Source organism: Colletotrichum jinshuiense, chromosome 4, assembly GCF_051148585.1.
Source record: "Colletotrichum jinshuiense chromosome 4, complete sequence".
NCBI classification, from domain to species: domain Eukaryota; kingdom Fungi; phylum Ascomycota; class Sordariomycetes; order Glomerellales; family Glomerellaceae; genus Colletotrichum; species Colletotrichum jinshuiense.
Window position 1 is genome coordinate 5,436,695 of NC_139311.1, and position 25,847 is coordinate 5,462,541.

Sequence of the window (25,847 nt, forward strand, 5' to 3'; positions counted from 1 at the left end):
AGACCAGACGACAGCAACCAACTGGACCCCTTTCCCGTTCCCTTGGGGCTGACTGGCCCGAGCTCTCTCAGGGCGCGCAGAAGGTGCGTCGTGCGGCGTGCGGCGTGCCCCTCCTCCCAAAAGGGCATAGTGCGGGGTTGTGGCTCTTGCGTCAATCCCAGAGTCACAGTTGCCCGGTGGGAAGACGCACGCATTGGACATTGCATCTGCCGCTGACTCCTCTCTCCGATCGGTCGACCAATTCTTTTTCTCTCCCTCTCACGAGAACAAATTCCTCCTCTTTTCTCTCTCCCTCTCTCCCCACACACATCACAACATGGCGCCCAACCCCATCTTGCCCGTCAAGGGCAAGAATAACGTGCTGATCACGTCCGCCCTGCCCTACGTCAACAACGTTCCCCATCTCGGAAACATCATTGGCAGTGTGCTGTCTGCCGACGTCTTCGCTCGGTACTCTCGCGCCCGCGGGAATCCCACCATCTATGGCAAGCCTCCACCCCTGTCTGCCCCCATCCCTGCGCGCCCGGCTAACCTCATCTTTCTGCAGTGTGCGGCTCCGACGAGTACGGCACCGCGACCGAGACCAAGGCCCTCGAGGAGGGCGTCACCCCCGCCGAGCTGTGCGCCAAGTACCACGCGCTCCACAAGGGAATCTACGACTACTTCGACATCTCCTTCGACATCTTCGGCAGAACTCCCACCGCCCAGCAGACCGAGATTGTACAGGACATCTTTACGAAGCTGTGGAAGAACGGCTTCATCGAGGAGCGCGAGACGGTCCAGCCCTTCTGCCCCGTCGAGACCCATCAGTCTTTCCTTGCCGATCGGTTCGTTGAGGGTATTTGCTCCATCTGCGCCTACGATGGTGCCAGAGGAGACCAGTGCGACAAGTGTGGCAACCTCCTCGATCCCCTGGAGCCCGAGCCCGAGGCCAACGCTTCCGCCGACGACGACGTTGCCGCGAAGCCGACCGGTTTCCTGATCAAGCCCCGCTGCAAGCTCGACGGAGCCACCCCCGAGAAGCGCAAGACCAAGCACCTCTTCCTCAGACTCGACGCATTGAAGGATGAGCTTGTCACCTGGTTCAAGGCCTCCAGCAAGAAGGGCGCCTGGAGCAACAACGCCGAGCAGATCACCCAGGCCTGGATCGACAAGGGCCTGAAGCCCCGCGGCATTACCAGAGATCTCAAGTGGGGTGTCCCCATCCCGACTCGCGAGGTTGGAGAGGAGTACGCAAAGAAGGTCTTCTACGTCTGGTTCGATGCCTGCATTGGCTACGTTTCCATCACCAAGAACTACACCGACGGCGACGACCTCGCCGGCAAGAAGTGGGAGCAGTGGTGGAAGAACCCCGACGACGTCAAGCTGTACCAATTCATGGGCAAGGACAACGTCCAGTTCCACACCATCATCTTCCCCGGATCCCAGCTCGGCACTGGCGAGAACTGGACGAAGCTGCACAAGATCTCCACCACCGAGTACCTCAACTACGAGGGCGGCAAGTTCAGCAAGTCCAGGGGTGTCGGTGTCTTTGGCAACCAGGTCCAGCAGACCGGCCTCCCCGTCGATATCTGGAGATACTACCTTCTCTCGCGCCGACCCGAGACTTCCGACTCCGAGTTCATGTGGCAGGAGATGGTTGACGGCAACAACAACGAGCTTCTGAAGAACCTCGGCAACTTCTGCCAGAGAGTCAACAAGTTCTGCCAGGCCAAGACCGACGGCGTCGTTCCCGACTACACCAAGTACAGCGATGACTACCTGAAGAACCACGCCAACGATGTCAACGCTCTGCTCAAGGAGTACATCAACAACATGGAGGCGACCAAGATGAGAGCTGGTCTGCAGAACATCATGTCCATCTCTACGTAGGTGCATTCGTTCCCGAATATCTGAACTTCTGGCTAACAATCAACAGTCTCGGCAACAAGCTGCTCCAAGACAACAAGCTTGACAACAAGCTGCTGACCGAGGAGCCCGACCGCTGCGCCGCAGTTATCGGCCTTGCCCTGAACCAAATCGACCTCCTCGCCTCCCTGGTCACCCCCTACCTCCCCAACACCTCCACCGCTATTCTCAAGCAGCTCGGCGTTGAGCCCAAGCCATTCATCCCCGACACCTGGGTCGTTGATGCTATCAAGCCCGGCCACAAGCTCGGCACCCCTGAGCACCTCTTCTCCCTGATCCCCGCCAACAAGATCGAAGAGTGGAAGGATGCGTTCGGTGGCGAGGAAGTCCGGAAACAAAAGGAGGAGGCTGCCGCGAAGGCTGCTGCTAAGAAGGCGGCCAAGGAGGCGGACAAGGCGCGTAAGAAGGCCAAGAAGGAGGCCGAGAAGGCCAAGGCGGCTGCTGCTGCTGGTGGGCCGTCAGTAGAGTCGGCTGAGAAGAAGGCCGAGGCCGATCCGGCGATCGAGCAGGTGACGGAGGCCATTGCGAAGACCGACGTTCGCACTTCGTAAATTAGAGGAGGGGGAATGGACGTTATCATGAAGAAAGGCGTTGCAGAGATGCTATATTTGTAGCGGGTGATGGGTTGATTTCGAGATTAACACTCCGAGTGATAGACATCAACTGTCAATGGAAAAACTTGGTGCTCATGACAAATCTGCCTGTTCACATTCTCAGTGTCCGTGTTTGGCCGGGTACCCAAACGCGATTTGCATGGCCGACCCGCCACCCACTCGCGTCTTGCACGTCTATCCCATCTCCCATGTCATCCCGGCGCTTACATGCCTGAACCAGTGACGGAATAAAGCAGACGGTATGCACACGCACATCCCGCCATCACGTAGACACACACGCCAGAGACGGCTGCCTCACAGAGTGGTGGTCCATGATCAGCCTCGACCGACCAGAGTACATCTGGAGGCTACCAGCCAAATTGGTCTGCTCAATCTGTCTTTGGTTGACAGAGGAGAGTCACAACTTTGTCAACATCAGGCCAAAAAGAAAAAAGAAAAAGACACTACTCAGCAGGGCTCCAATCTCACCGTTGAGAAGATTTCCCCTTTTTCCGTAGCGTACATCGTCCACCGACTGTCCGTATATGCTTTGGAGTTCAATAGGCTTTTGATACTGAGGACACGCGAGAGACGCAAGGCACTCGACGATAATACGGCTTGCCAAAAGTGGAGAGACCGGCGAGGCGATTCTGGCACACGCTGCTGTTGCTGTGGGATAAAGCGGACATGTGGTCGTCTGCGAAGATTAAAGTTGCGTTTACACCTTTTACTATCAGAATGTGGTTCCGGTGCATCGCTGCGTTGGAGACGATGAAAGGGGGAAAACCCGGCAAGGTATAGGGAGAGATTGTATCACAAAACACTAGGGCGCTTGATGGTGGCTGATGGACGGGCATTGGATATTGTAACTGTGCCGGGCTCCGGCGCTGCTTAGAGAAGAGGGCAGCAGGGGAAGCAAGCATCTAGCGCTGGTCACCGAACATATGCTCACGGAATCATGCTCAAGTAGGCGCGCAGCCGACGGCACGGTCTGGGAAGATGTGTCTATTTCTTTTGACTGCCCAGCCGTTCTCAACTATACATTACTAAAATTTCTTTCTTTTCATTCAGAGATTCCCCTCTTGCACTTGCTGGGCGTGCCCTCGGGAGGGTACACGACGATGCGGTCAATGTCGGCGCCCTTGTAGTCGAACCCGTTCCACAGACCGCCGATGGTGATGGTGTTGTCGGAGCTCTTGTTCAGGGTCAGCTGCAGCGGCGTGGAGAGGATGATGCCCTTGTGGGTGTCGCGCTGGTACAGCGTCTCGACCTGCTGCTCGTTGCCGTTGACGACGACGGACGCGATGCGGCGCAGCTGCCACGTGCCGCCGATGCGGTCGGGGGTGCCGCCGGGCTGGTCGCCGAAGCCCATGTCGTCGGTGTTCTGGTAGTAGAAGGAGACCCACTGGGGCTCGCCGGCGCCCTCGATGCCGGAGAAGGTGACGGTGCTGTCGTTGCCGTAGATGCCCGTCACGATGGAGCCGCCGCTGGCGAAGTTGGCCTCCTGCTTGAAGGCGGCGCCGGCGGTGGTGGCGGACTCGTGGGCGTAGTAGGGCGTGCCCTCGATCGCGGTGACGACGCCCGTCTCGATGTCGAGATCGTAGACGTCGTGCCATTCGACGTGGACCGACTTCTTCTCGTCGTCGACGACGAGGGGGAGCCAGATGTAGCGGCTCTCCCAGAGGGAGTTGGAGTCCCACTGGTCGCCGAGGTAGAGGTAGGTTGTCACCTCGGAGCCGTCGATCTTGAGGGAGAAGCCGGACTGGGAGCTGTAGGTGCGGGTGTAGGCGTCCGAGACGAAGAAGGGCTGGGACCAGGGGCCGGAGAGGGAGTCGGCGCGGAAGGCGACGACGTTGTTGGGGCGGTAGCCCGTCTTGTGCGACATGAGAGCGTAGTAGCTCGAGTCGGTCTGGATGATGGTGGGGGCCTCGAGGTCGTACTTGTCGAAGCGGTGGACGACATCAGTGACGTTTGTAATTTCCTCGTTGAAGGCGGAGATGTAGACATCGCGGCCCTCGCGGCGGTCACCGTTGGAGTAGAGCGAGTAGGAGCGGCCGTCCTTGTAGTCGGTGAAGATGCCAAAGTCCTGGGACCAGTTGCCGAGCGGCGCAGTGGCGTCGACAAAGGTGTAGGGCCCCGTGATGTTGGGGGAGGTGGCGAGGCCTTGGAGGAGGAGGCCGTAGGTTGAGTTGTCAGCGTGCCACCACATCTGCGGACAAGTTAGTAGGCGAAGCTGTGGGCCGGGGCATGAGGCTGACGTACGTGATACTCGCCAGTGGGCTCGCTGTAGACGACCTTGGGACGCTGGATGATCATGTTGGTCGAGATGTACGGGTGGCCCTCAATGGGCTCGAGAGCCTTTCCGTGGAACTCCCATGTCGCCAGGTCGTCGGAGCTGTAGACGGAGACGCCGCCGCCCTCCACCTGGCCCTGGATCTTGTACTCGCCGAACCAGAAGAACTTGCCCGTCTCCTTGTCGAGAGTGACGCCGCCGGCGTGGGCGTTGACGAGGCCGCCATCCGTGTCACGCCATCTGCCGCCGGGAACAATCCACTTGGAGGCGGCGAGCGAGGCGAACAGGAGGCCGGACGAGAAGAGCTTTGTGAGCGCCATGTTGGAGGATCGGGCTGATGAGAGCGAGCTGGAGGTCTCAGTCTCTCCCCCGGGACAGTGGGATCGCAATACGACATTGGCCTTTTATATTGCCATCATGACTTCATGGGGAGCGCGGCCGAGATGGGCCGGCTGGCACTTGCCCGAAGACCGAAGCACTGAAGCCGGGCCATTGAGAGACGTTGAAAGTTGCGTAAAGCCAAGGCCCTTCCAAGGCCCCCGCGAGAATTGGTTGGAGAAGCAGACGATCTCCCAAGGCGCGATCTCAATGGCGCCAGGCCAGAGCAAGGCAAAAGAGAGGGGGGGTGGCTGGGCTAAGATGTGCCAGACCTTGGCAAAGCTGGAGAAATTTCCGCCCGTTGAGATGTTGCCGTGCGGGGGAAGATTACTTGATATGGACCACCCCAGCAAACCCATCCATGACCACCACTCAAGCTTAAGAAGCGAGCCAGGGGTACATCGTCACTTGATGCGGGTTAAGTGAACCACGGACGTGCGGGGTTTTAGCGCGGAGTAGCGTCGCATCCTTCTGTCCCGCGCCCCTTGGACTTTGCTTGCTTTGTGCCGCTTCGGGGAACGCGGCCGTTGGCTGTTGATGTCACTTTCGGTGCAGCAAAAGGCAGAGAAGCGCGAGTGCACAGCCACGCAAGTGAGTGAGTGATCTGGCTGTTTGACCGTTGAATATGTTGGCATTTGAGACCCTCCGGTGGGAGCCAAGCACCCGGGCACCTCGTGCGCTGGGGATGAGCCGGCTCCGGCCCTCCCTCGTCAAGCAATCGGCCCATCTTCACCGACCAGGTTGGCCTGGCAAATGCCATGGCTGGGTTGGGTTATGCAGACACGAGATGAACTTTGTGGGAAATGTCAAAATATGATCAATGTAACGCTGGCCCACCCGAGCTCATGACCTTGGTGTTCTGATGGGTCAATTGGCAGCGAGAACCAGAGGCGAGGAGAACCAAGGTGGTCTGGTTTTGCCGGGAGCGCGAAGAAACCATGATGAGGTGAGTAACATAAATTGGGGGCAGACTTTTGCCCTCTTGGTCAATGGCTGTGCCGGTGTGACGGCCTCCTCCCTGACCTGACTCTCTCACTTCATGCCCATGGGGCCAATAGGCTGGTAGAAGATGTTGGCCGACCACATCGAAGCAGTGGGATCGTGGAAACCACCTCACCTCTCTTGTCCAAAGCCGGGAGACGCTAGCACGTGATCTTACTCACCTACTGAGTGTCTTCGGAAAATACTCTCTTCCGATCGGAAGAGGTCTTTTCCGAGACCGGCCGATCTCCTGCCATTACCTACAGATAGGCTTTTTGTATCTCCTCACAGCGCGATTTGATTAGCCAATCATCTAGTAGCATCGTCGTATTCCGGACTAAATTCCGGACTGGCTTCAGCTTGAAAGGGGTTACCCGTATGGCTTACGTCACGAAGACCAACAGTAATGGCTTGCATACTATTGAACGTGATACTTGCGTGGTAAATCTCCAAAAGCTGCATCCGCAGGTTGTCCATTTGATGGTGAGGTTACATGCGCCAGGACAACCTAGTGGCTTTTCCTCACAGCCGGTGGTGATATGCCTTTGATATGAGCCGCGAACTTCCAGTTCCATTGCATGGCTAACGATCAACGGTATCGGGAGATTCGGCCCGCCTTCAAATACCAATCCAACGATATCGCTTCGTCTAGTCCCGACGCGACCCCCGAGAGAAGAATCCAGGCTGCGTCTGGCGAGCCATCACAAACACCATCTTTAGGGCTACAACACAAGAGACGCAACGTCTTGGTCGCATGCGAAGCCTGCAAGAAGCGAAAAGTCAAGGTAGGCCTCGTAACCGCCGACCCTCGTCTTGGTAACCCGTAGCACACACTGACAAGTCCCCTCTTCGCCAGTGTTCTGCCGACCGACCACAATGCTCCGCGTGCGTAGCCAAGGGCGTCGAGTGCCAATACAATGCCGACCCTTTCGAATCCCGCGTCGCATCGTTGAAGAGGAAACATGACGACTTGGAACGGCGGCATGACTGCTTGCAGGAACTCTTCTCCGCGATGCAATCCATGCCCGAAGGGCAAGTCCACGAGATCCTCAAGAGAATCCGATCCGGGGTATCTGCCGAAGATCTTGTTCACCAGATAGAGGCAGGACGTCTGCTGGTGAAACTCGCCTCGTCCAGAGAGACATGGAAGTCGCAGTCGAACGCGACAGAGGCCAAGATGACGACAGAAGCCCGCGGAGCGACCGAACAGTCGCAGCGATTCGACGTTAACTGGGCCTATCCATCAAGGCCTCGTCATGCACCATTGAACGTCACGTAGTATTAAGGTTTATTGTCCAGGCCCCATTGTAGGAGCGGCCGCTACCTGAAAGACTCACCGCAGTACTATGCCTGCGGACATACATGAGGACATGTGTGTCAGGTGCCTATCCAGAAGACGAAATGTTGCAAACCATTATTGAATAGACGAGACAACTGGTTTGCTTAATGATTTTCTTTTATGAGCCCGGCCCAGCAGAAGGTCGCTATTTTCATCGTCAGTTTTTACAGCCCTGGAGTGTTTCTCCGTAAAATTCTCCGAAGCCTTGCCGTTACTGGCCCAATGCCGATGACGACTGATCGCGTCATTGCATCAACCCCAGATATTATTTGACGAACTGCCGTTTGGGTCTGTCAAGTGGTTGTAAACCAATCTATCTAGACACGATGCTGTTTCCCAACATGGACATCCTCCGTACCTCGGTGTTTGCCGGCCGTGGTGATCGGCGAAATTGAGGCTCTCTTGTTGAGGACCGTGTTAGCGATTTAGATACCCTTGGGGCGGTCAGATAGCTATATAATCTTCTGGTTTCTTGATGCCAATGACTCAATGTAGACATCTGTAGAAGTCAACGTGCCTCGACTCCCAACATAGTCATCCTCTATTCATCATGCTGCCTCAAATCTCTTTTCTCCTCGCCGCTTGCCCCTTCTTGGCCCTTGCTGCGCCTTCGCCATCGCAGCTTGAGCACAGCAAGAGAGCCATTACATGCTTGAAGGTTGGCGCAACGGCCACCGCGAGATGGACGAACAGCGCCGGTAAGGCGTGCACCTTCACGGGTGTCGTCGGAAGCAACTACGGCGCCAACAGCGCAGGCTCCGGGGAGTACGATATTCCTTGATGGAAGAAGTTGCATGGGGTGCTTGCTGACAATGGGATAATAGCTACTCTTGCAATGGTCGCTGCGGCGCAGGTTGCACCGGAACTGCCTTGGGCAACGTTTACACACAAGATTGCTTCTCACATGACATCTGCTCGTACTTCAACAATGCCAGTGGAGGCGCAAGGTAAGTCAATCTCAATATAGCACGGACCGGAAGTCTGCTATAAAAAAACGAGATAAAGTATAGGATTACTGACCAATGGATTCAAGTGACGCCAACTGCGGCGCGGCTTACAACGCTGCTGTGGATGACACCACCCTGGGCCTTGTCAACGGCTGCGGGCAGACCAACCCCTCAAATTCGGTGTCGAAGCCCTCGACCAATCCTGTGTGCAGTTGAGTTGGAGGAACCGGGCATGTGACAGGTGGTGGTGCATCATGGATGATTGGTTATGGAGCATTTCGAGGTTTTTGGGGTTCATGGTACCTTTCTTTCGTTGGGACTAGTAAGCAAATATGCTTTTAGCTACCTAGGTATCTACTGGGTACACTGTGACTCTGAACACTATATGAATACAACCAAACACGAAGCAGCCATAACTTTGGTTCCTCTTCGATGTTGTATTGGCAGTTCTATTCTTCTTCTTCAACGCCCTCTCCGCTGTCCTCTTGAATTCCCTCTCCGGGTTCTTCCTGGCACTCCTCTTGCTGCTGAGTGTCGTCACCAAGCAAGCTGGGGAAATTGTATTCTTGTCCCAGAGCGGCAGTATGGCGGTTGTAGAAGAAGCTACGCTGCTGGGACTGGAGCATTTGCTGAATTCCAGCGTCGGCCCGCGAGAATCTAGGAGAGCTTGAGAGCGCACCATTGATAACGGGATCAAAGATTGCGGGGTATAGCTGGTTTCTGAGCTGCTGGTCACCAAGCTGCTGGTAATAGCCGAACTGCTGGTCATAGCTGATTTGCTGGTCATAGCCGATTTGCTGGTTGCCGAATTGTTGGCTGCTGAGCTCTTGGTTGTAGTTGAGCTGCTGGCTGTAGCCGGGGTGCTGGTCGTGGCCAGGCTGCCGGCCGCTGAGCTGCTGGCCGCTGAGTCGCTGGGTGCTGTGGAACTGCTGGATTCTGTTGAACTGCTGGGTGCTGGGCTGCTGGTTACCGCGCTGCTGGTTATAGTCGAGCTGCAGGTTGTTGTTGACCTGTTGGCTGTTGATTCGAGGGTTGTAGCTTAACTGCCGGCTGGTTGGGAGTTGGAACCCCGTCAAACCCTGAAGAGGATTTCCACGATGCAAGAGGCTGGGACCAGGAAGCTGGTGCTGTCGGTTTCTGACCAAATGATTCGGGTTCAGCCTTCCAGTCTGAGTCGACGTGATGTTGATGGACTGATTCGCCTGAGCTGGATGATAGGAGTCCTGTTGAATCAAGGAGTTGGGAAAGCCACCACTCGAATTCAGGAACGACGGCTGGGTCTGTGGATGATTCGGCTGCTGGTTACCGTGAAGCACGTTCTGGCCCGTCGGGGCAGCATCTTGAGTATCCGTAGGACGAATCGGACGGCTGAGAATCGGCTGATAACCATAGGGCTGGTCAGGAGTGTTAGTTTTGGTTTAAAAGCCAAAAGAATAGAGAGTACCTGTGCCACGCTTGTCACGCCATGATTTTCAGGTTGAACAACAGAATGATTTTCTGGCTGGCTCAAGGCCTGGGCGGAGGGAGGCTGGTTGGAAGCGGCGGGGGCGGCGATCTGATTTCGTGACTCCCGTAGTGCCTGCTCCTGCTCCAGTCTCTCGTCCTCTGCTTCATCTCGGGCAGATTGGTCTTTCTTAAGTTGCTTGGAAGCTTTGGAGGGTCTCAGCGGGGGAATGATCTTGTCGCCTCTCCGAATGGCTTGAAGGCGCCGGAGGCGAGGACCGGCGTGGTAGTGGTTACGCCAACGCTGCGGGGGGTTTAACCCATGCCGTATGAGTGCAGCATACCACACATCGTTATGGAGACGGTCGTATTTATTCTTGCTGAACAGGACGTCGTCGCCAGGGACATTGTCGTTCTCAATGTCTTCCAATATTTTCTTCTGGGTTTTCAGAAAGATGTGCTGGCCAGTGGAGTCCCGGCTGTTGAGCTCCTGGAGGAGCAGGAGAGATCTCCGTATCTCTGGGTCGCTGCAGTTGGCGATGGCGGCAGCGATGTCACTGCGGACGTCCCCCGAGGTTGGTTTGCCAGGCCGCTTCCTGCCTCCCTTGTCATCACCATTGTTGCCTTGGTCTTTGGCCATCTTTGTTGCTGCTTCTGGCGTCTTCTCTGGTAGTTTTTTTGTTTGTTGTTTTCGTCGTCGTCGTCGTCGTCGTCGTCGTCGTATTTCTGTGCACAAGACTGAATCGTCAATGAGAATTGAAGGGAAAGAAAAAAAAGGCAAGATGGGGGTGGTGATGGACAATGGTGAAGTTTGATGAGGATGAGAATTTTCTCGGCCTGAGATGGAGGAAATTTACAACGAGGGGTAGAGAGAAGAGTGCATAAAATCTCCCATAATAACCCAGTCGGGCAAGTCACATTGACGACTAATCGTCCAAGACGATGCGCTTTGAACGGTTGGGGGCATTCAGTGTGAGGTGTGTCAGCCCGTCAGTAACTCTAGTTGCGGGGGCTCATGCGGAGGCTTCATGAAAGATCTGAGATGTTATGGATGTTTCTTCGAGTTATCTATCTATTCTTGTTCCTTTCTTTACTGGGTGCTCCTGAATCTGCCAGCATCAGCCTGGAGGATCATCTTAAACAGTTCGATATCGTTTCTTGCGTCCGCCGCACTTGTCTTGGGGGTTCTCCCATGGATCACGCAGTCATATAGGTCCAGGAACTCCGTCGTGTATGGGTCTTGATACGTCTTTCTGATCTTGCGTTCTTGGAATCCATCCGCGCCCACCAGTTCCCTAACAGTCATCGTAACTGGAAGACCCTTGACGTATGGGGTGTCGAAGTCAACGCGAACTATCTTGTTTGGGGAGTAGACTTCAATGTGGGCGTCAAATTGGGGGACATTGCTGAAGCCGGACTCATAGGTGACAGGAAAATCGTCGTATTTAAAGAGGACGCTGAAGATCCCGGGGAATGTCAGGCAAGCGCCAGCAACACTCTTGGGCATTCCGACAATTTCTCTCATGGCAGAGAGGTCGTGCGTGCCGAGCCTGTCATGGCGTCAGTAATTGTTATCAAGGGCATCGGTAAGGTCTCAACATACCCTCCAAGAAGCCGCAGCATTCTCATTGAATCGGGGCTCACTGGGACCCCGAACTCGTTGGCCAGTGCCTGCTCCAGGATTTCCGTCTCCCTCTTCAGCCGGTCCTCGGTGTCCGCATCGCTGTAATCGTTGAACTTCAGGGGGAATGTGCCAGACTGGTCAACGAAAGTCGAATTGGGGCCGATAATGTCCCTGACCCTGGCATACTGGATTTTGTCCATGCCGCCTACTTCTTCGACTGCATCCGTGAAAGCTGTCGCAAAGCGGCGCATGGTGCCAACCATAACCTTGCCTTTCGAGCTTTTCTCCGCCTCAACCAGAAGGTCTAGATCACGGAAACAAACTGAGGCGGGCTTCTCGAGGAGGCAATACTTGTCATTTTTGAGAGCCAGGATGCCGTGCTCGACATGGTACGCATCAGCGTTGGCGATCACCACGACATCGACATCGGGCGAAGAGCATAACACTGCAGCATCGGCAGTCGTCTTGGGCGCCGCACCCTGCACCTTTCTGGCGCAGTGTTGTAAAGCCTGCTGAGAGATATCGCAGAGATATGTTGTTTGAAAGCGGTGGGAGAGGAAGTTAATGTTGGGGATGTGAGCGACCTGTGTGATCTCCCCGCAGCCAATGATCCCAACCCTGAGAATTGGCGTTTGCTGTTGAGCGGACATTTTAAGAGATCTTTACCGATGGTTGAAGATGGGTTTTGTTTGTTGATAATGGCTCGGAATCGGAACTGTTTGTTCTCGGATGAATCTAGTGACTTCAGGAATGGATCTGGTTCACTCAATTCGACTTTGACACGTGCACAGAAAGCGAGCATTAAACGGACTTTTAAATAGTCCAGTGAGACTAGTGTGTCACCCTGCCCCAATAATGTCGTCGCAGTAAGGCCAGAGGATCGACACTCAACTGACACATACCACGTGAGAATGGATCACAGATAGCTTTAGCACCGTTGCCGTCATCTACTAGTGTGCTGTTGGCGTTGAGGAGCTTGCAGTAGCTGGATGCCTGCACTCGCCGACACTCCCCGAGGCCCGTTGCACCCCGCGGCATGTCGGAGAAATGCCAGAAACTGTGGGAATTAGCTGTTTAACCGAAGAGCATCCGATGGTCGGATTTTCCCCGCACCCATCCTTGGATTCCGACTTCCAGAGGTCCAAGCTCCCGAGTTCCGATCCCGCGTTTACCCCATGGGGATGGAACGGGGGTGTCATGATGCCGTGGAGACTTACCGAGAGCCTGGACTCGGCGGTGGCTGGAAAATCTGCTATTGGTAGTTAAGCTGAGATATGGGTAAATAATGCAGTTAAAATGGCATGGGTTCCCCCTCGTATTTGGTGGTCTCTTTGTTGTTGCAACCAGGAGTCTGACTCGCTTGTGTGGACTTTTGCTGGCGGTGAACACCAAATTTCCGACCAAAATTTTCCCAAGTTATTTTTCATCCAACATCTCCAGAACAAACCATGGGCATCTTTGGTAAAAAGAAGGAGGCAGAGATTGCTGTCGGGTCAGCGCTTGCAGCTGTACGTGCACTTCGAACTCTCTCTTGGACCCGCACGAGATCACTGACAAGCTCAACAACTAGGTCCTTCCAGCGAACCCAAAACCATGGTACTTGACTCCTCACCTTCTCAAGCTGAACCTGGTTCTGTTGGTGCCTTTGTTTTCATCTGCATCAGTTGGCTATGATGGTAAGCTGTTTTGGGGTTGAACCCATCGCGTCTCCCGTTGCCAACACATGAACTGACACCACTTGAAGGATCCATGATGAACGGCCTGCAAACCCTTCCTCAATGGCGTCAGTTTTTTGGAAACCCAGAAGGCGCAGTCCTTGGTCTTATGAACGCCGTCTATCCTCTTGGCAAAGTCGTTGCCCTGTTTTTCGTCACCTACGTCTCTGATCGTTGGGGCCGTAAGTTGCCCCTTTTCATCGGCCTTGTGGCTTGCATTGCATTCGCTATCCTCCAAGCAATGGCCAAAGATTTGGCTAGTTTCGTTACGGCGAGAGCTTTGCTCGGATTTTTCACCACATTCATCAGCCAACCGAGCCCCATCATCATTACCGAGCTGGCGTACCCAACCCAGCGAGGCAAAGTGACGGCTCTATATAATACTTTCTTCGTAAGTTGGCCACCAACCAAAAATAATCACACACTTTGATGTCAGATAGGCTGGCTCGAATCCGGGGCGAAGAATTTGTCAATTTCATACTAATCTCGCCTGCATATAGTACTTCGGATCCATCTTCGCCGCTTGGTGCACGTTTGGGACCTTTAAGATTGCAACCACTTGGAGTTGGCGTATTCCATCTCTCCTGCAAGGCGCGGTCCCCGTCATCCAACTACTCGGACTTTACTTTCTCCCAGAATCTCCACGGTATGATGGCTGAGACCCAGTCTGCCCAGCATTTGGGTTCCTGAGTTTCGCTGACGCTGATATCCCAACAGTTGGCTCATGAGTCGTGGCCGCAAGGAGGAGGCGCGAAAGGTTTTCGCAGACTACCATGCTGGTGGAGATGTTAACAGCCCCCTCGTCCAATTCGAAATGCGTGAAGTCGAACAGACGATCAGCGAAGAAACCGAGGCCATGTCCCAATCATCTTGGCTCGAGCTTTTCCGAACCCCGGCAAACCGAAAGAGGACCCTTATTGCTGTCATTGTCGGCTTCTTCAGTCAATGGAATGGCATAGCCGTCGTCAGTTACTATTTAAATTTGGTTTTAAACACCATCGGCATCACCGAAGTCAAGGACCAGACGTTGATCAACGGCATCCTGCAAATCTTCAACTGGGTCATCTCAACATTTCTCGGAGCCATGATGGTTGACAGACTCGGTCGACGACCACTGTTCCTGTTGTCTACTGCGGGAATGTTTGCTAGCTACATCGTCTGGACGGGTCTAACATCTCACTTTGTCGCGAGCCACAACGAAGCAACAGGCAGAGCAGTTGTGGCCTTCATCTTCATCTGCTACTTCTTCTACGACATCGCCTGGACGCCACTCCTCCAAGCATACCCTGTTGAGATCTTCCCTTACACCCTCAGAGGACGCGGCTTGTCGATTACTTATATCTCTGCTTTCACTGGTCTGATCATTGGTAACCAGGTCAACCCGATCGCGATGAAGACGATTGGATGGAAGTATTATATTGTGTTCTGCTGTATTCTTGGTATGTTACTCGGTCTTATTTGGTTCCTGTTTCCCGAAACCAAGGGCCACACACTCGAGGAGATTCGAGAGGTATTCGAGGGTAAGACTGTGGACGATAAGACCAAGGATGTTGAGGGAGGTGAAGATAATGATGGGAAGAAAGGCGAGAACGTGAAGCAAATTGAGCTGGCATGAATGAATCACTTTACGGCCACTTGCTTAGGCAGAGGACACAGCTCCTGGAGAACGGGGGTGCTCAGCTAGCATCATCTCGTACTTCGAGAAGACTTAGCGTCTAATTAATCCGATTTGCCAAATAATTTACCTCAAATGGCCATAAATACTGCTTGTTCCATTTCATACTGGCCTCTATACACACACAGTCCAGTTGTGAAGGTAATAGCATTCGAATTCTAGATAAGTAATGATCGTAAACTGTTCTTCTTAGTTTTAGCGGATGTTTTTTGTAGTATAATACGCTCTAGTTCATCTGAACCCCGAGATCGAGTTGGCGGCACTCGTTTACCAGCCGTGGGCTGAAGCTTGGCTAGATTCAGACCGGGACGTCCCAGACCTCATCCAAGAAACGGCCGTGGCTATTCTCCAAGCTCATCGACGCGAGCATGAGCTAACGCACAGTCTTAAAAGAAATGTCTTAACGTACGCTTTATAATTACCTTTATCGAATCAGCTTCTATGTCTTGAATGCAATGTATGGTGCCCTGCACATTGTGCAGGCCTTGTCTGGTCTCTGCCGGCCAGCTCTTGAAGCGTCTATAATCCCATGCTCCGGCAGGATCTACAGATTGTTTTTGACTACGAATAGTCAGACAACTCAGTTCAACACGCGCAACCGTATACAAATGTTTAGGGGTTGACATATTCAGGCCGTTGGGAAATATATCATCAATTTTATTTTTTAAGTCTGTCATTATGTCATCGGAAACACAGGTAGGCTCCCAGTTACTGATCGTCTTGGGGGAATTTCGCACCACCCTGTCTTCTGATCTCGTCCAAAATCTCCATAACACGGACCGTCTCACTCCATGGCATGATCTCGCTCTCTGTGCGTCCCGCTGCAATATCCAACGCCACCGCGTCGGCCTCCCAGTAGAAACCCTTTCCAGGCCTCTCGAAATCATATTTCTTGGTCTTGAGACCCGGCGTTGTGGACTCGGTCCATCCTTCGCCAGACGACTTTGAGGAATGGACGGTAAAGGAGCCCGGAACAGAAGTAGCAATGCCCTCAACGGTGACATATCCGTCACTTCCCTCGATTCTGCAGAACGCAGGCGGTGTCTTAACCTGCGTTGAAGCTGTCAAAATACCCTGCTTTCCATCGGGATAAAGAAGAAGCGCTGAGGTTGCAATGTCGATGTCGTCTGAGAGAGTTTGCGTGGCAGCAATCTTTGGCTTTTCAGCCTTCTCGCCCACACCGGGATCCAAGCCCAAAATCGTAAATGTCAAGCTGTAAACGCCAATGTCGAGGAGACTTCCTGCGCCGAGAGCAGGGTTCTTCAATCGGGAGTCGGGGCCCAGGGAGGCGATATCCATGTTCATGGCGAAGTCGCAGAAGACGCGGCGGATGTCTCCAACCAGCTTCTCGGAGTGCAGGACGTTCAACAAAGATCGGGTGAGGGGGAAGAAACGCGTCCACATGGCTTCCATGACGAAAACACCCTTCTTCTTCGCAGCCTCGAAGACTTCCTTGGCCTCCTTGGCGGTGATGGTGAAGGCCTTTTCGCAGAGAACATGCTTTCCGGCACTAATGGCATCGAGGCAGTTCTGCTTGTGGAAGGCATGCGGCGTGCCAATATAGATAACGTCGACATTGGGATCATTGTAGACTTCTGCGTAGCTGCCATAGACGGTTGGGCTCTTTCCGGGGAGATGCTTTTCCACAAAAGCATTGCCCTTCTCTAGTGAGGATGATCCGATGGACTGAACGATGTGCTTCGCTTTGGCATCGGAGCGTTCCAATACCAGGTCCTCGACAAACCATGAGGAGATAAGACCAGTGGCAATGATGCCCCAGCGAAGGGTTGGGATTTCAGAAGACATTGTGAGATGGTGACTGAGAGAACAGGGGAGTGATCGAATGGTGAGTTGACGAAGGAATCGAGACAACGGTCATGGGGCCGGCACATGTATTTATGGTACACAAAAGCTGATAAATCAACCGGGGAAAACTCCGGGCCAGATCGACATGGCTATGAGAGAAGTGGTACGCCTACAGTCTCCAAGCAAGGGGCTCAAAACAATCATTCTATTTGCACTAGGTTGAGATTGCTGAAGAAGCCACCAAGTTAACCCCACCACGATGTTCAAGAGGTGGGGGACAAGGTAAACTTGACTCCGATACTCCCCGCAGGGACGATACTAGCCTGAAAAAGCGGAGCAGCTCCGCGTTCCGCCCCGCGGTTACCACACTAAAAGGCCCGTTACACCCAGCCCCCCTTTGATGTAGGATGCCGCTGCTTTTGTGAATGTAGGGAAAATAAAATATGTCAGAGCATATGACATGAACGCCGAAACCATCACATCAACAAGTCTCTAGGGTGCTCTGGTGCTTTAATCCAATTTCACAATGACGGGCGCGACTTACACAAAAACAGCCATGTTAATGGTACATCAAAAGGTATTAAAATAAATGAGTGCGATATTCGCTTGTTGCTTATGGCTCATCGTCGCAGGTGTCTTCAGACGTTTGTTCAGCCCCACCTTTGATTGAATACTTAGAGCATTGTTATGCCCTATTTGAGAGACGGAATTCGTTAATTTGGGATGAGTTGGAGTTTTGAGGTGCAGCTAGAAAATGCAAGTAGACGTGGTTCAGTCGGACACCAAGGATATGCAGACTTCTTTGAAAACTCGTCAAATAGACTCAAGCAACTCTGATAATGCAAGTCAGTCCTCTAACTAATCAGCTCAAAGCGAGTTGGTTGGCACAGTGAAAAAGGTTACTATCAGTCGCAAGACGCATCATTTTACCGATGGCCGATGTTACCTAGCAAGCAAAACTCCTGCCAATTCTGCTCCCACATCCTAGCTAAATACGAGCTTGGCTGCTATTATTGGATGGGTTGTATCCGTATTTCGCTTAGTCTGGCAATACACACAACGACGGCTATAGGCCCATTCGGGATGATCAGCGGGAACCGAGATGTCCATGCGTTCTTGGCTTCGATAGGTGAAAACATTAAAAGGAAGAAATGATGCCACCAGCGAACAGCTAGGCTCTTCACCGCAGCGGTGCTGAACCACAAAATGCTCTGGCACAACGTTTTCGCTTTGGCGTCGTTGCCCGTCGTCGCCGCGCACCCCAATGCCCCCGGTGTTGGCTTCATCAGCAAGCGAGGGTCATTGCTGGAGGTGACCTTGGCACCGTCATCCTCCGGCGCGAATGCTGAGGTTTCCGCAACAATCAAGAACACGGGAAGTGCCGACCTGAATGTGCTTAAAGTTGGCACCATTTTGGACGATAGACTCCCAGTTCAGCGCGTTCTCGTTTCTGATGAGTCGGGTAGGCTGCGCAATGGCCAACATGCCTGCCAATTGCTAACTCGACGACAGGTAGCCTAGTTCCCTTCGAGGGTATCGAGCCAAGCCTCCAATACGATGCTCTGAAACCAAATCACTTTCAATTGCTTGCAGTGGGGGAATCGGTGACGGTTCAGATCAACCCAGCAACGGTGCATCGTTTCCAGAAATCTGGCGCATATTCCGTCACTGCAGAAGGTGTGATTCCAGTTGCGCTGGCTCCGTCCACCGACTTTTCCCAGCCGGCTATCGTTTTTAAGTCGAACACCATCAGCATCAATGTTGATGCAGACGCCGCTTCCAAGCTTCTCATATCTGCAGCCCTTGAGGAACGGACCAATTTGCAGCCGGGATGTAACGAGACGATATTGGAAGCAAGCACCAAGGCCCTGGCTAACTGTCAGATATTGGCACTCGCTGCCGCCACCGACGCCGCAGATCCGTCATCTAAGCGGTTCGTCGAATATTTCGGAACGAACTCGTCGGAAACGCGCAATATCGTTGTTACGCGGTTCCGAAACGTTGCGCAGGAGTGCGCAACTACGGATTCGGGGGTTTCTCGTTATTTTTGCTACGATTACTACGGTATCTGCGAAAGCGACGGCCCTCTTAATGCGTACACGCTTTGGTCTGCCAACACCATGGTCATGTGCCCGCTCTTCTACGACCTGCCTCCGCTGCCGCTCGGTTGTCACCAGCAGTGTCAAGCTACCACGACAATTCACGAGAGTACACACGTGCCAGCTGTTTACGAGCCTCACACCAACGACTACGCGTACGCGTATAATGCCAGTGTTGCGCTCCCTCCTGAAAGATCCCTTCAGAATGCCGACAGCTACTCCCTTTATGCCAATGGTGGGTGCCGCATTCTATCTCGCGCATCAACTTGCTAACATAAAATTTAGCTGTTTATATGGATTGCTGAAAGATGTCTGCCAACATTCACGTGGCTCAGCATTATGGCAGAAGTGGGATTAGAAGCGTTGAGTAGCCAACCAACTATGCGACGAAGCAAGAGGACAGGATCTTTACGCTGACACCTGAACGTTCAAAGCTGCGGCGAAGAGCACTTTGAGCCCAAAGAGGTCTTCGTAAGTAATTGAAAAGGCAACGTTGTGTTCGTAGCACTAAACCAAAATAATCAATACGCGCGTATGGTCTGAACATTTTCCAAAAGCTTTCTTAGTCGAGGACACAAATCCGATCAAACGTCCTGACATGTGAGTTAGTGATCCCTAACGAACTAATCAACCATTCCAGCCTTGGATGCTGTGCCATAATCTGGCACACTACTGGGTTGATAATTTCGCGGGAAACATTATTCCTTAACAAGCTTCGAATGTGTCTTGTTCAACCGGGTCGAACCCGGCACGCAACTTACAGCATATGGGTTATCGCAACGCCATGCGGCCATCTCCGATGCAATGGTTGGCAGTGTTTTTTTATCAATTCAGTGGTATTGGACCCTGAACCCCGCCCTTAGCTGCCGACATTGGCTTATCGCCCCGTATCATCCCGCGTCTCCAAGCTGTTAAATCTGTTGAATTGTCTTAGCTTCCGGGCTGATACAACAGCCTCATAAAAACCCTTGATTTTGGTCGCATAGTGTTTAGTTACATTCATTCTCCCCTGGACACTCACGAACCATGAGTGCCACAACTGTCACATCCGAGCAGGAAACAACTATCCTTCGCTTCGCCTCCGGAAATGGACCGGTAACGCGACGCATCCTCCGCACTCCGCTCCGCGATGCGCTTCCCACCGAAATTCCCGTCATCGACATCTCGCCCTCTTTCAGCCCGGAGCTTGCGGGTCGACAGTCTGTTGCACAGCAAATCCGCAAAGCTGCCACCACCTCCGGCTTCTTCTACCTGGCCAACCATGGCATCGACTCTTCTATTACCGACTCCGCTCATGCGGCCTGTCTAGAATACTTCCGCCAGGATGAAGAAGACAAAATGCGCTCCTGGGTCGGCAAGAGTCGTTATTTCAACGGCTACAAGCCACCAGGATCTCAACGGATCAATAAGTCTGAGAGTATTGACGTGCGCGAGTCGTTTAGCTGGACTTATGATCCTCGCCACGACCCTGATGTTGCGGACATTGAGGCTATCCCTGAGGAAGCAAGAAACCTTTTGCGGATGGAAGATTTTCACTGGGATGGGTCCGCCAATAAGCCGCAGTTTAAGGAAGCCATCATCCGCTACTGGCAATCTTGCCTCAAGCTGGCTCGTGTATTGGTCCGCGCCGTTGCTTTGTCTCTCGACTTGCCGGAGGACTACTTCGATGGAAAGTTTGCGTATCCTGACGCCGCTTTGGCACTGAACTACTACCCTCCTCTGTCTATACCTTCTGGCGTGTCTGAGGCGGATGCAGAGACCCAGGTCTCGATAGGCTCGCATACTGATTTCCAGCTCTTCACCATTCTATGGCAAGACTCAGTTGGGGGGTTGCAGGTGTTGAATCGCCAGGGGCAGTGGATAAGAGCGGCACCCATCCCGGGCACGTTTGTAGTCAATATCGCCGACTACCTGCAGCGCATCACAAACGACCTCTACGTCAGTACGGTGCATCGGGCGCAGAATCTGAGTGGCCAAGAGCGCATCAGCATGCCCTTCTTCTTTGGCTTTGGCCTCCATGAGAGCTGCGGTGTCATTGATACCTGCATCAAAGAAGGAGAAAAGCCCAAGTACGAAGAAATTAATTGCGAGGCATGGGTACAAAGAAGGGCGCGGGCAATGCACAAAGTGGAGTCGGACGACGAAGCAGAGGCATGAATCATTACGATCTGCCTTTGAGGCTTTGGTTATTACGTATTTCGTAGTTTTAAAGAAGACCCTAGCCGGTAGCCAAAGGAAGTACTTGTGTTGTTCTGCCCATGCCGATATACATGCAACATTTCCCTTTATGGTGAAGCCCCCCCATCGCCACTCCTCAACCGCCACAGGGACGAGGCTGTGGTCAGCCGTGCTTTTGGATCTTTTGTCTCTTGAGTTCTTATTTTAACATGAAATCTGTATAGTAGCACGATCAATCAAGTTTCAGACCTCCTGTATTGTGGCTTGGACCGATTTGTTGGATGCCTGAAAGGCAACATAACTAGTGTGTAACTTTGGTAAACTGTATTAACTGCCAAAACCCCCAGATTCATCAGGAATTGCAAAACTCGGAATTTTACCTTTATTCTGATCAATTCTGCTGTTTTATTAATCTTATTTTTGCGATAATCAACCCACAGACTGACTCTATCGTGACCAAAGATGCGACTGGACCATACTCACTGAGTGTCCCATCCGGATCTACTGACACATTGCAAGCTAGCAGACGAACTACCCAATTATCGCAGAGGGAATTGCTCACAGCGACTGGAAACATAATGCCGAGCTCGGTGAGCAAGTGGCGACGCGGACTCGAGTATACACAGAAACTTCGGGGGCCAACCCTGATCCGAGAGCTTATCTACTTGGGAGGGGCAGCCATTGTTGGAGCCTTAGCATTGATGTGAACTCCAATACCACCGGCTTCGGCTGTCAATTTCCGTTCTTTGGAAGACTAACAAATAATGCAGTGCATTACTATTTGCCTTCGTTTTCGTTCTGCAACCAAGAGCTCTTAGGGATACGGCCTCCGAAAACTTCATCTCCAACAATCCGATCGCAACAGATGGCCAGCCGGTTGATGGCCTCTCAAGATGGTTAGAAGACTTCTCGCGCACAGTGATTCCCGTCATGTGTCATTCCCACAACGACTACTGGAGGCCTTATCCGCTCTATTCTGCCCTCGCAGCGGGCTGCACGGGTGTTGAAGCCGATGTCTGGCTCAGCGATGACGGTTCCGAAGTGCCAGTTGGCCACGACAGGCAATCGCTGTCTTTGGAAAGAACGCTGCGGGCAACTTACCTCGACCCTTTGCTGGAAATCTTGGATAAGATGAACCCACCAGAGGTTTGGTCTAATTTCAGTCGCACTGATCGTCCGCACGGGGTATTCAGAAGTCAACCCAACATTACGCTTGTTCTCCTCTTGGATGTGAAGGACGATGCATCCAAAACCTGGCCTGTAGTCATGCAACAGTTGGAGCCTCTTCGACGCAAGCTATTCCTTACACGATACGAACAGATATCCTCTCATCCAGGCTTCATTCTAAGACAGACATCATGGCCTGGGCCAGTGACTATAGTCGGCACGGGAAATCTGCTCGAAGACCGCGCAATCAATTACTGGCCGAACAGCACCCTATATCATCGTCATCACGATGCCTTCCTTGACGCGCCATTGGAGCAGCTTCCCGAGGACAACTTTCGAGGGGTTTTCAATGGCGGTTATTTTAAACGGATGTTATGGGATAGTGAAGACGCCTACTACACCTCCGTCTCCTTTAAGCAGAGCATTGGCTCCGTCCGCGCGGGTTTCAGCGAAAAGCAGCTTTCGAAACTAAGAAAACAGATAGAGACGGCCAAATGGTCGGGTCTGAAGTCTAGGTACTGGGACTTGCCTAGCTGGCCGATTTCTTATCGCGACTATATTTGGGAAGTGTTGATGAAGGAAGGTGTCGATATGTTAAATGTCGACGACTTACAGAGTGCAGCAAAAAGAAGTTGGACCACTGGTTATATTCGGAGTGTTATCTGGATGGCTACAAGCTCTGTATTCATCTTCCTCAGTTGTGTCATGTTTGCATGGTGCGGATATAGAGCTGTCTCTAGACACATGGCAGGCCTCCAGTCTCAGTGCATACTCTTGAAATAGGGGGGGAATTCGGCTAGATGAGCTCGCCGTTAGGCATTATTTAGTTATTGTCTTCGCTTTTTCTTGAGAATTTCTTTTGGGTTGCGGGTGAATGGGAACCTCTTGTATGCCTTTCGATCCCTTCGCTAACAGTTCTCAACTGGATCTGATAAATGTACCACAAGCAGACCCTGGCCAAAATATGAGACCTTAATTGTTATTATACAAACGACCTTTAATAGAACGCTGAGACGTTGGGATAGTTCACCAGGATGGTTGGTTCAGCACGCCTCAAAGCAGCGACAGCGCTAGCCGAGAACGTCTCAAGAAAGCCCCATTCACAAAGAACAGCGGATCCCGGCCCTGTGCTCGCATTTCCTCTACCCTTTTCTTCATATCTCCGCTACTCCCCGCGCGCTCCTCTTCTGGCATTCATCAATCATTCTCGTCAAGCCAGTTCGGAAAAAGACCCATCATCGAAGCTGGGCGCAAGTCCATCCTGTGCATCCATCTCAGTATCTGCATCCCCACAGATAATTATACCGTCCGATTCTCCGGAACCACGTCACTTACCATGTCCGGCGCAGCAGATGCAGGGAGCGAGACCCCTGAAACGACCAACAAACGGCGCCGGACTTCGGGCATGTACCAAAGGAGGCGCGCCGTTGCGGCGTGTGGGCCATGTCGGGTTCGAAAGACAAAATGTGACAATGTTCGGCCCGCCTGCGGCTTCTGCCAACGAAACGGCGGCCATTGCACGTACCCTGACAGTTCGAATGATTTTTCCACGTAAGCTTGGCTCTGCTCACGGGCTCTCTGGTAGTCGACTGACGTGTTGTTGCAATCAGTTACGACCCTGCAAGCTTGGCAATCTTGGATCGAATCAACCATGTCGTCTCACTTCTGGAGAGTCGCCCGTCACTGCCAGTTGAGCCAGTCGAGACCAACCCACAGGGGCAACCCATTTTATCACCAACATCAATAAATGGCCCACAGGCTAATACGAGTGCTATTATTGATGAGTGCTCACCCCAGCCACCGGACTGCTTGCCGGAAGACGATGTTATGATACGCCTCGACATACCTGATTCCGCAGCGGCAAGTCCCAACTGTGAGGCGATCTTAAGATGGCCAATATTCCAGGGAGCTGTGCCTGATGTTCAATCTTTTATTCTTGAGTTGGAGGATGATGGACCCAAACCTACCACCGCTAGGCATTTGGGGAGAGGGGTCCAGGAGGATGACTTCACTGTGCTTTCCAAGAAGTTCTTGGCGTACGTGCATGTAAAGAACCCAATCCTCGATGTCCCGGACTTCAAGTCCTACGTCAAGGATGCAGTAGAAAATGGTCCGCGATGGGACGGGCGGTCGTGTCTTGTGGTACGTCGAGATACACTTTCTTTCCCCTTCATCTTTGTTCAGTATACCAACAAACGACCTAGCTCATTGCTTGCGCCCTCGCCTGCCTTGCAAGCCCCTTCCAATCCGAGCTCAATTACAACGGCACGCCTGAATCAGTTCGGTCTTCTGCATCAAACTCTGCAGACCCGGACACAGCTCAAGCATACTATCTCGCAGCCAAGAAGCGTTTGGGTCTGCTTGAACCGTCATTGCTCCAGGTCCAGTGTCTCTTCTTCTGTGCTGTCTTCGAAATGTATTCTCTCCAGCCGCTTCAAGCGTGGTTTTACTTCAACCAAGCCTGTGTGCAGTTCAAGAATATACTCTGGCGGCGAACGCGAAGACGCAGCCCGCATGGTATCTCTCAGAAGATGCGGCGCCTTGAGCAACGGCTCTATTGGTCTTGCATGAAGTCAGAGTGGTAGGTTCAATGACGTGATCTCCATGACGGCGACGGCAGCTAATTTGCAGTTCATAGTGAGTTGAGATGCGAAATTCCACTACCTTCCAGTGGCATCACCCGATTGGGTTATCCCGACCTGTTTCCTTCGCCGCCCTCGGAGGTTGCTTCACCTGCACCCCAGCCAAGTGCCTTGGACATTCTGGAAGACGATATACAGCCCGAGGAAGAGAAGAGCTGGTTTTACTACCTGGCTGAGATATCTTCGCGAAGAATTATGAACCGTGCAATATCGGTATTCGGCTACAACGGGGAAGAGGCATGGGTCCGAGATGTGGCGAGAGTGGTTGAAAAGTGCGAAGAATTTGACGGACACATCAACGTCTGGTAAGAAAAGCTACCCGGTAGGATTATGGTCGGGGACATTTGCTCACACGTACCAAGGTGCTTGCACATTCCCTCTCAGATCAACTGGCAGAATCGGGAGCTCTCTAATAACGAGCTCGTCCACTTTATCCAGAACCGTGCCACAAGCTGCCGCGAATGGATCCATCGGCCTTTCCTCTACTACGTAATCCATCAGCCGCCAGACGATCCATGGATACCCCGCGTTATGCCCTTAGCGGAAAAGTGTCTTGAGCTCTCGGTTGAGCTATTGTTGGACGCTAATCCTCACCATCGCCATCACGGAACGTGGTTCATGGCCAGAGCGGCGATGGCACGTGCCCTCTTGGTTCTGGCCGCGGTCAAGAGCGGCAGATTCCCCCGACTGCCCGAGCGATGGAAACAGGCGGTGGACGCGGCCACATGGGCTCAGCAGCTCTGGTATGGCGAAGCTCCGGATCTGCATAGGGCTGCGTCCGTGCTGGAGGATCTTGTCGGTCAGATCGTCGGGACCGGAGGGTGAAAGGGTCCGTGGGGGCGGTTGCACACGCTACTTCGAAATGGACCGACAACTCAACTTGTCAGGTGTCGGAACGGGTTGTCTGTCAAAGGGACACACGAATCTGCCTCTGAAAACCAACTCTGACGCAAGCCAGCGCGCGGGCTCTTGATGTTCCAGTCAGAGAGAAAGGCGAAGGGAACAAAGCCCATGTCCAGAACTCTCATGCTCATTGGATGCTTCGGGGAAACGGTCAGG

At 53.0% G+C, this 25,847-nt stretch overlaps 11 protein-coding genes across 11 annotated transcripts; 7 read left to right on the forward strand and 4 right to left on the reverse strand.

Annotated features, from left to right (window-relative positions):
- Positions 1-316: 316 nt before the first annotated feature.
- EsH8_IV_001383 (methionine--tRNA ligase MES1) lies at positions 317-2,459 on the forward strand (the record flags this gene model as incomplete). Its single annotated transcript, XM_083266273.1, has 3 exons — positions 317-485; positions 548-1,868; positions 1,919-2,459. The coding sequence occupies 3 exons, from the start codon at positions 317-319 to the stop codon at positions 2,457-2,459; spliced, it is 2,031 nt and encodes a 676-aa protein (XP_083125168.1).
- A 1,105-nt stretch (positions 2,460-3,564) lies between these two features.
- On the reverse strand, positions 3,565-5,114 carry EsH8_IV_001384 (glycosyl hydrolase; the record flags this gene model as incomplete). Its single annotated transcript, XM_083266274.1, has 2 exons — positions 3,565-4,710; positions 4,764-5,114. 2 exons carry the CDS (start codon positions 5,112-5,114, stop codon positions 3,565-3,567), a joined length of 1,497 nt encoding a protein of 498 aa, XP_083125169.1.
- Positions 5,115-6,731: 1,617 nt separating this feature from the next.
- Positions 6,732-7,432, forward strand: EsH8_IV_001385 (Zn(II)2Cys6 transcription factor domain-containing protein; the record flags this gene model as incomplete). Its single annotated transcript, XM_083266275.1, has 2 exons — positions 6,732-6,938; positions 7,010-7,432. 2 exons carry the CDS (start codon positions 6,732-6,734, stop codon positions 7,430-7,432), a joined length of 630 nt encoding a protein of 209 aa, XP_083125170.1.
- Positions 7,433-8,042: 610 nt separating this feature from the next.
- On the forward strand, positions 8,043-8,655 carry EsH8_IV_001386 (uncharacterized protein; the record flags this gene model as incomplete). The annotated part of the gene is made up of 3 exons (XM_083266276.1): positions 8,043-8,257; positions 8,317-8,439; positions 8,526-8,655. 3 exons carry the CDS (start codon positions 8,043-8,045, stop codon positions 8,653-8,655), a joined length of 468 nt encoding a protein of 155 aa, XP_083125171.1.
- Positions 8,656-8,888: 233 nt separating this feature from the next.
- Positions 8,889-10,522, reverse strand: EsH8_IV_001387 (uncharacterized protein; the record flags this gene model as incomplete). The annotated part of the gene is made up of 2 exons (XM_083266277.1): positions 8,889-9,833; positions 9,884-10,522. 2 exons carry the CDS (start codon positions 10,520-10,522, stop codon positions 8,889-8,891), a joined length of 1,584 nt encoding a protein of 527 aa, XP_083125172.1.
- A 450-nt stretch (positions 10,523-10,972) lies between these two features.
- EsH8_IV_001388 (Gfo/Idh/MocA family oxidoreductase) lies at positions 10,973-12,156 on the reverse strand (the record flags this gene model as incomplete). Its single annotated transcript, XM_083266278.1, has 2 exons — positions 10,973-11,432; positions 11,486-12,156. 2 exons carry the CDS (start codon positions 12,154-12,156, stop codon positions 10,973-10,975), a joined length of 1,131 nt encoding a protein of 376 aa, XP_083125173.1.
- A 798-nt stretch (positions 12,157-12,954) lies between these two features.
- EsH8_IV_001389 (general substrate transporter) lies at positions 12,955-14,836 on the forward strand (the record flags this gene model as incomplete). Its single annotated transcript, XM_083266279.1, has 5 exons — positions 12,955-13,014; positions 13,077-13,182; positions 13,251-13,612; positions 13,722-13,867; positions 13,939-14,836. The coding sequence occupies 5 exons, from the start codon at positions 12,955-12,957 to the stop codon at positions 14,834-14,836; spliced, it is 1,572 nt and encodes a 523-aa protein (XP_083125174.1).
- A 768-nt stretch (positions 14,837-15,604) lies between these two features.
- On the reverse strand, positions 15,605-16,702 carry EsH8_IV_001390 (Gfo/Idh/MocA family protein; the record flags this gene model as incomplete). Its single annotated transcript, XM_083266280.1, has 1 exon — positions 15,605-16,702. One exon carries the CDS (start codon positions 16,700-16,702, stop codon positions 15,605-15,607), a length of 1,098 nt encoding a protein of 365 aa, XP_083125175.1.
- Positions 16,703-17,908: 1,206 nt separating this feature from the next.
- On the forward strand, positions 17,909-19,106 carry EsH8_IV_001391 (Deuterolysin metalloprotease family-domain-containing protein; the record flags this gene model as incomplete). The annotated part of the gene is made up of 3 exons (XM_083266281.1): positions 17,909-18,164; positions 18,215-19,036; positions 19,087-19,106. 3 exons carry the CDS (start codon positions 17,909-17,911, stop codon positions 19,104-19,106), a joined length of 1,098 nt encoding a protein of 365 aa, XP_083125176.1.
- Positions 19,107-19,827: 721 nt separating this feature from the next.
- Positions 19,828-20,958, forward strand: EsH8_IV_001392 (isopenicillin N synthase family dioxygenase; the record flags this gene model as incomplete). Its single annotated transcript, XM_083266282.1, has 1 exon — positions 19,828-20,958. The coding sequence occupies one exon, from the start codon at positions 19,828-19,830 to the stop codon at positions 20,956-20,958; it is 1,131 nt and encodes a 376-aa protein (XP_083125177.1).
- A 2,839-nt stretch (positions 20,959-23,797) lies between these two features.
- EsH8_IV_001393 (fungal specific transcription factor domain-containing protein) lies at positions 23,798-25,613 on the forward strand (the record flags this gene model as incomplete). Its single annotated transcript, XM_083266283.1, has 5 exons — positions 23,798-23,825; positions 24,005-24,288; positions 24,351-24,727; positions 24,785-25,093; positions 25,151-25,613. The coding sequence occupies 5 exons, from the start codon at positions 23,798-23,800 to the stop codon at positions 25,611-25,613; spliced, it is 1,461 nt and encodes a 486-aa protein (XP_083125178.1).
- Positions 25,614-25,847: the final 234 nt, after the last annotated feature.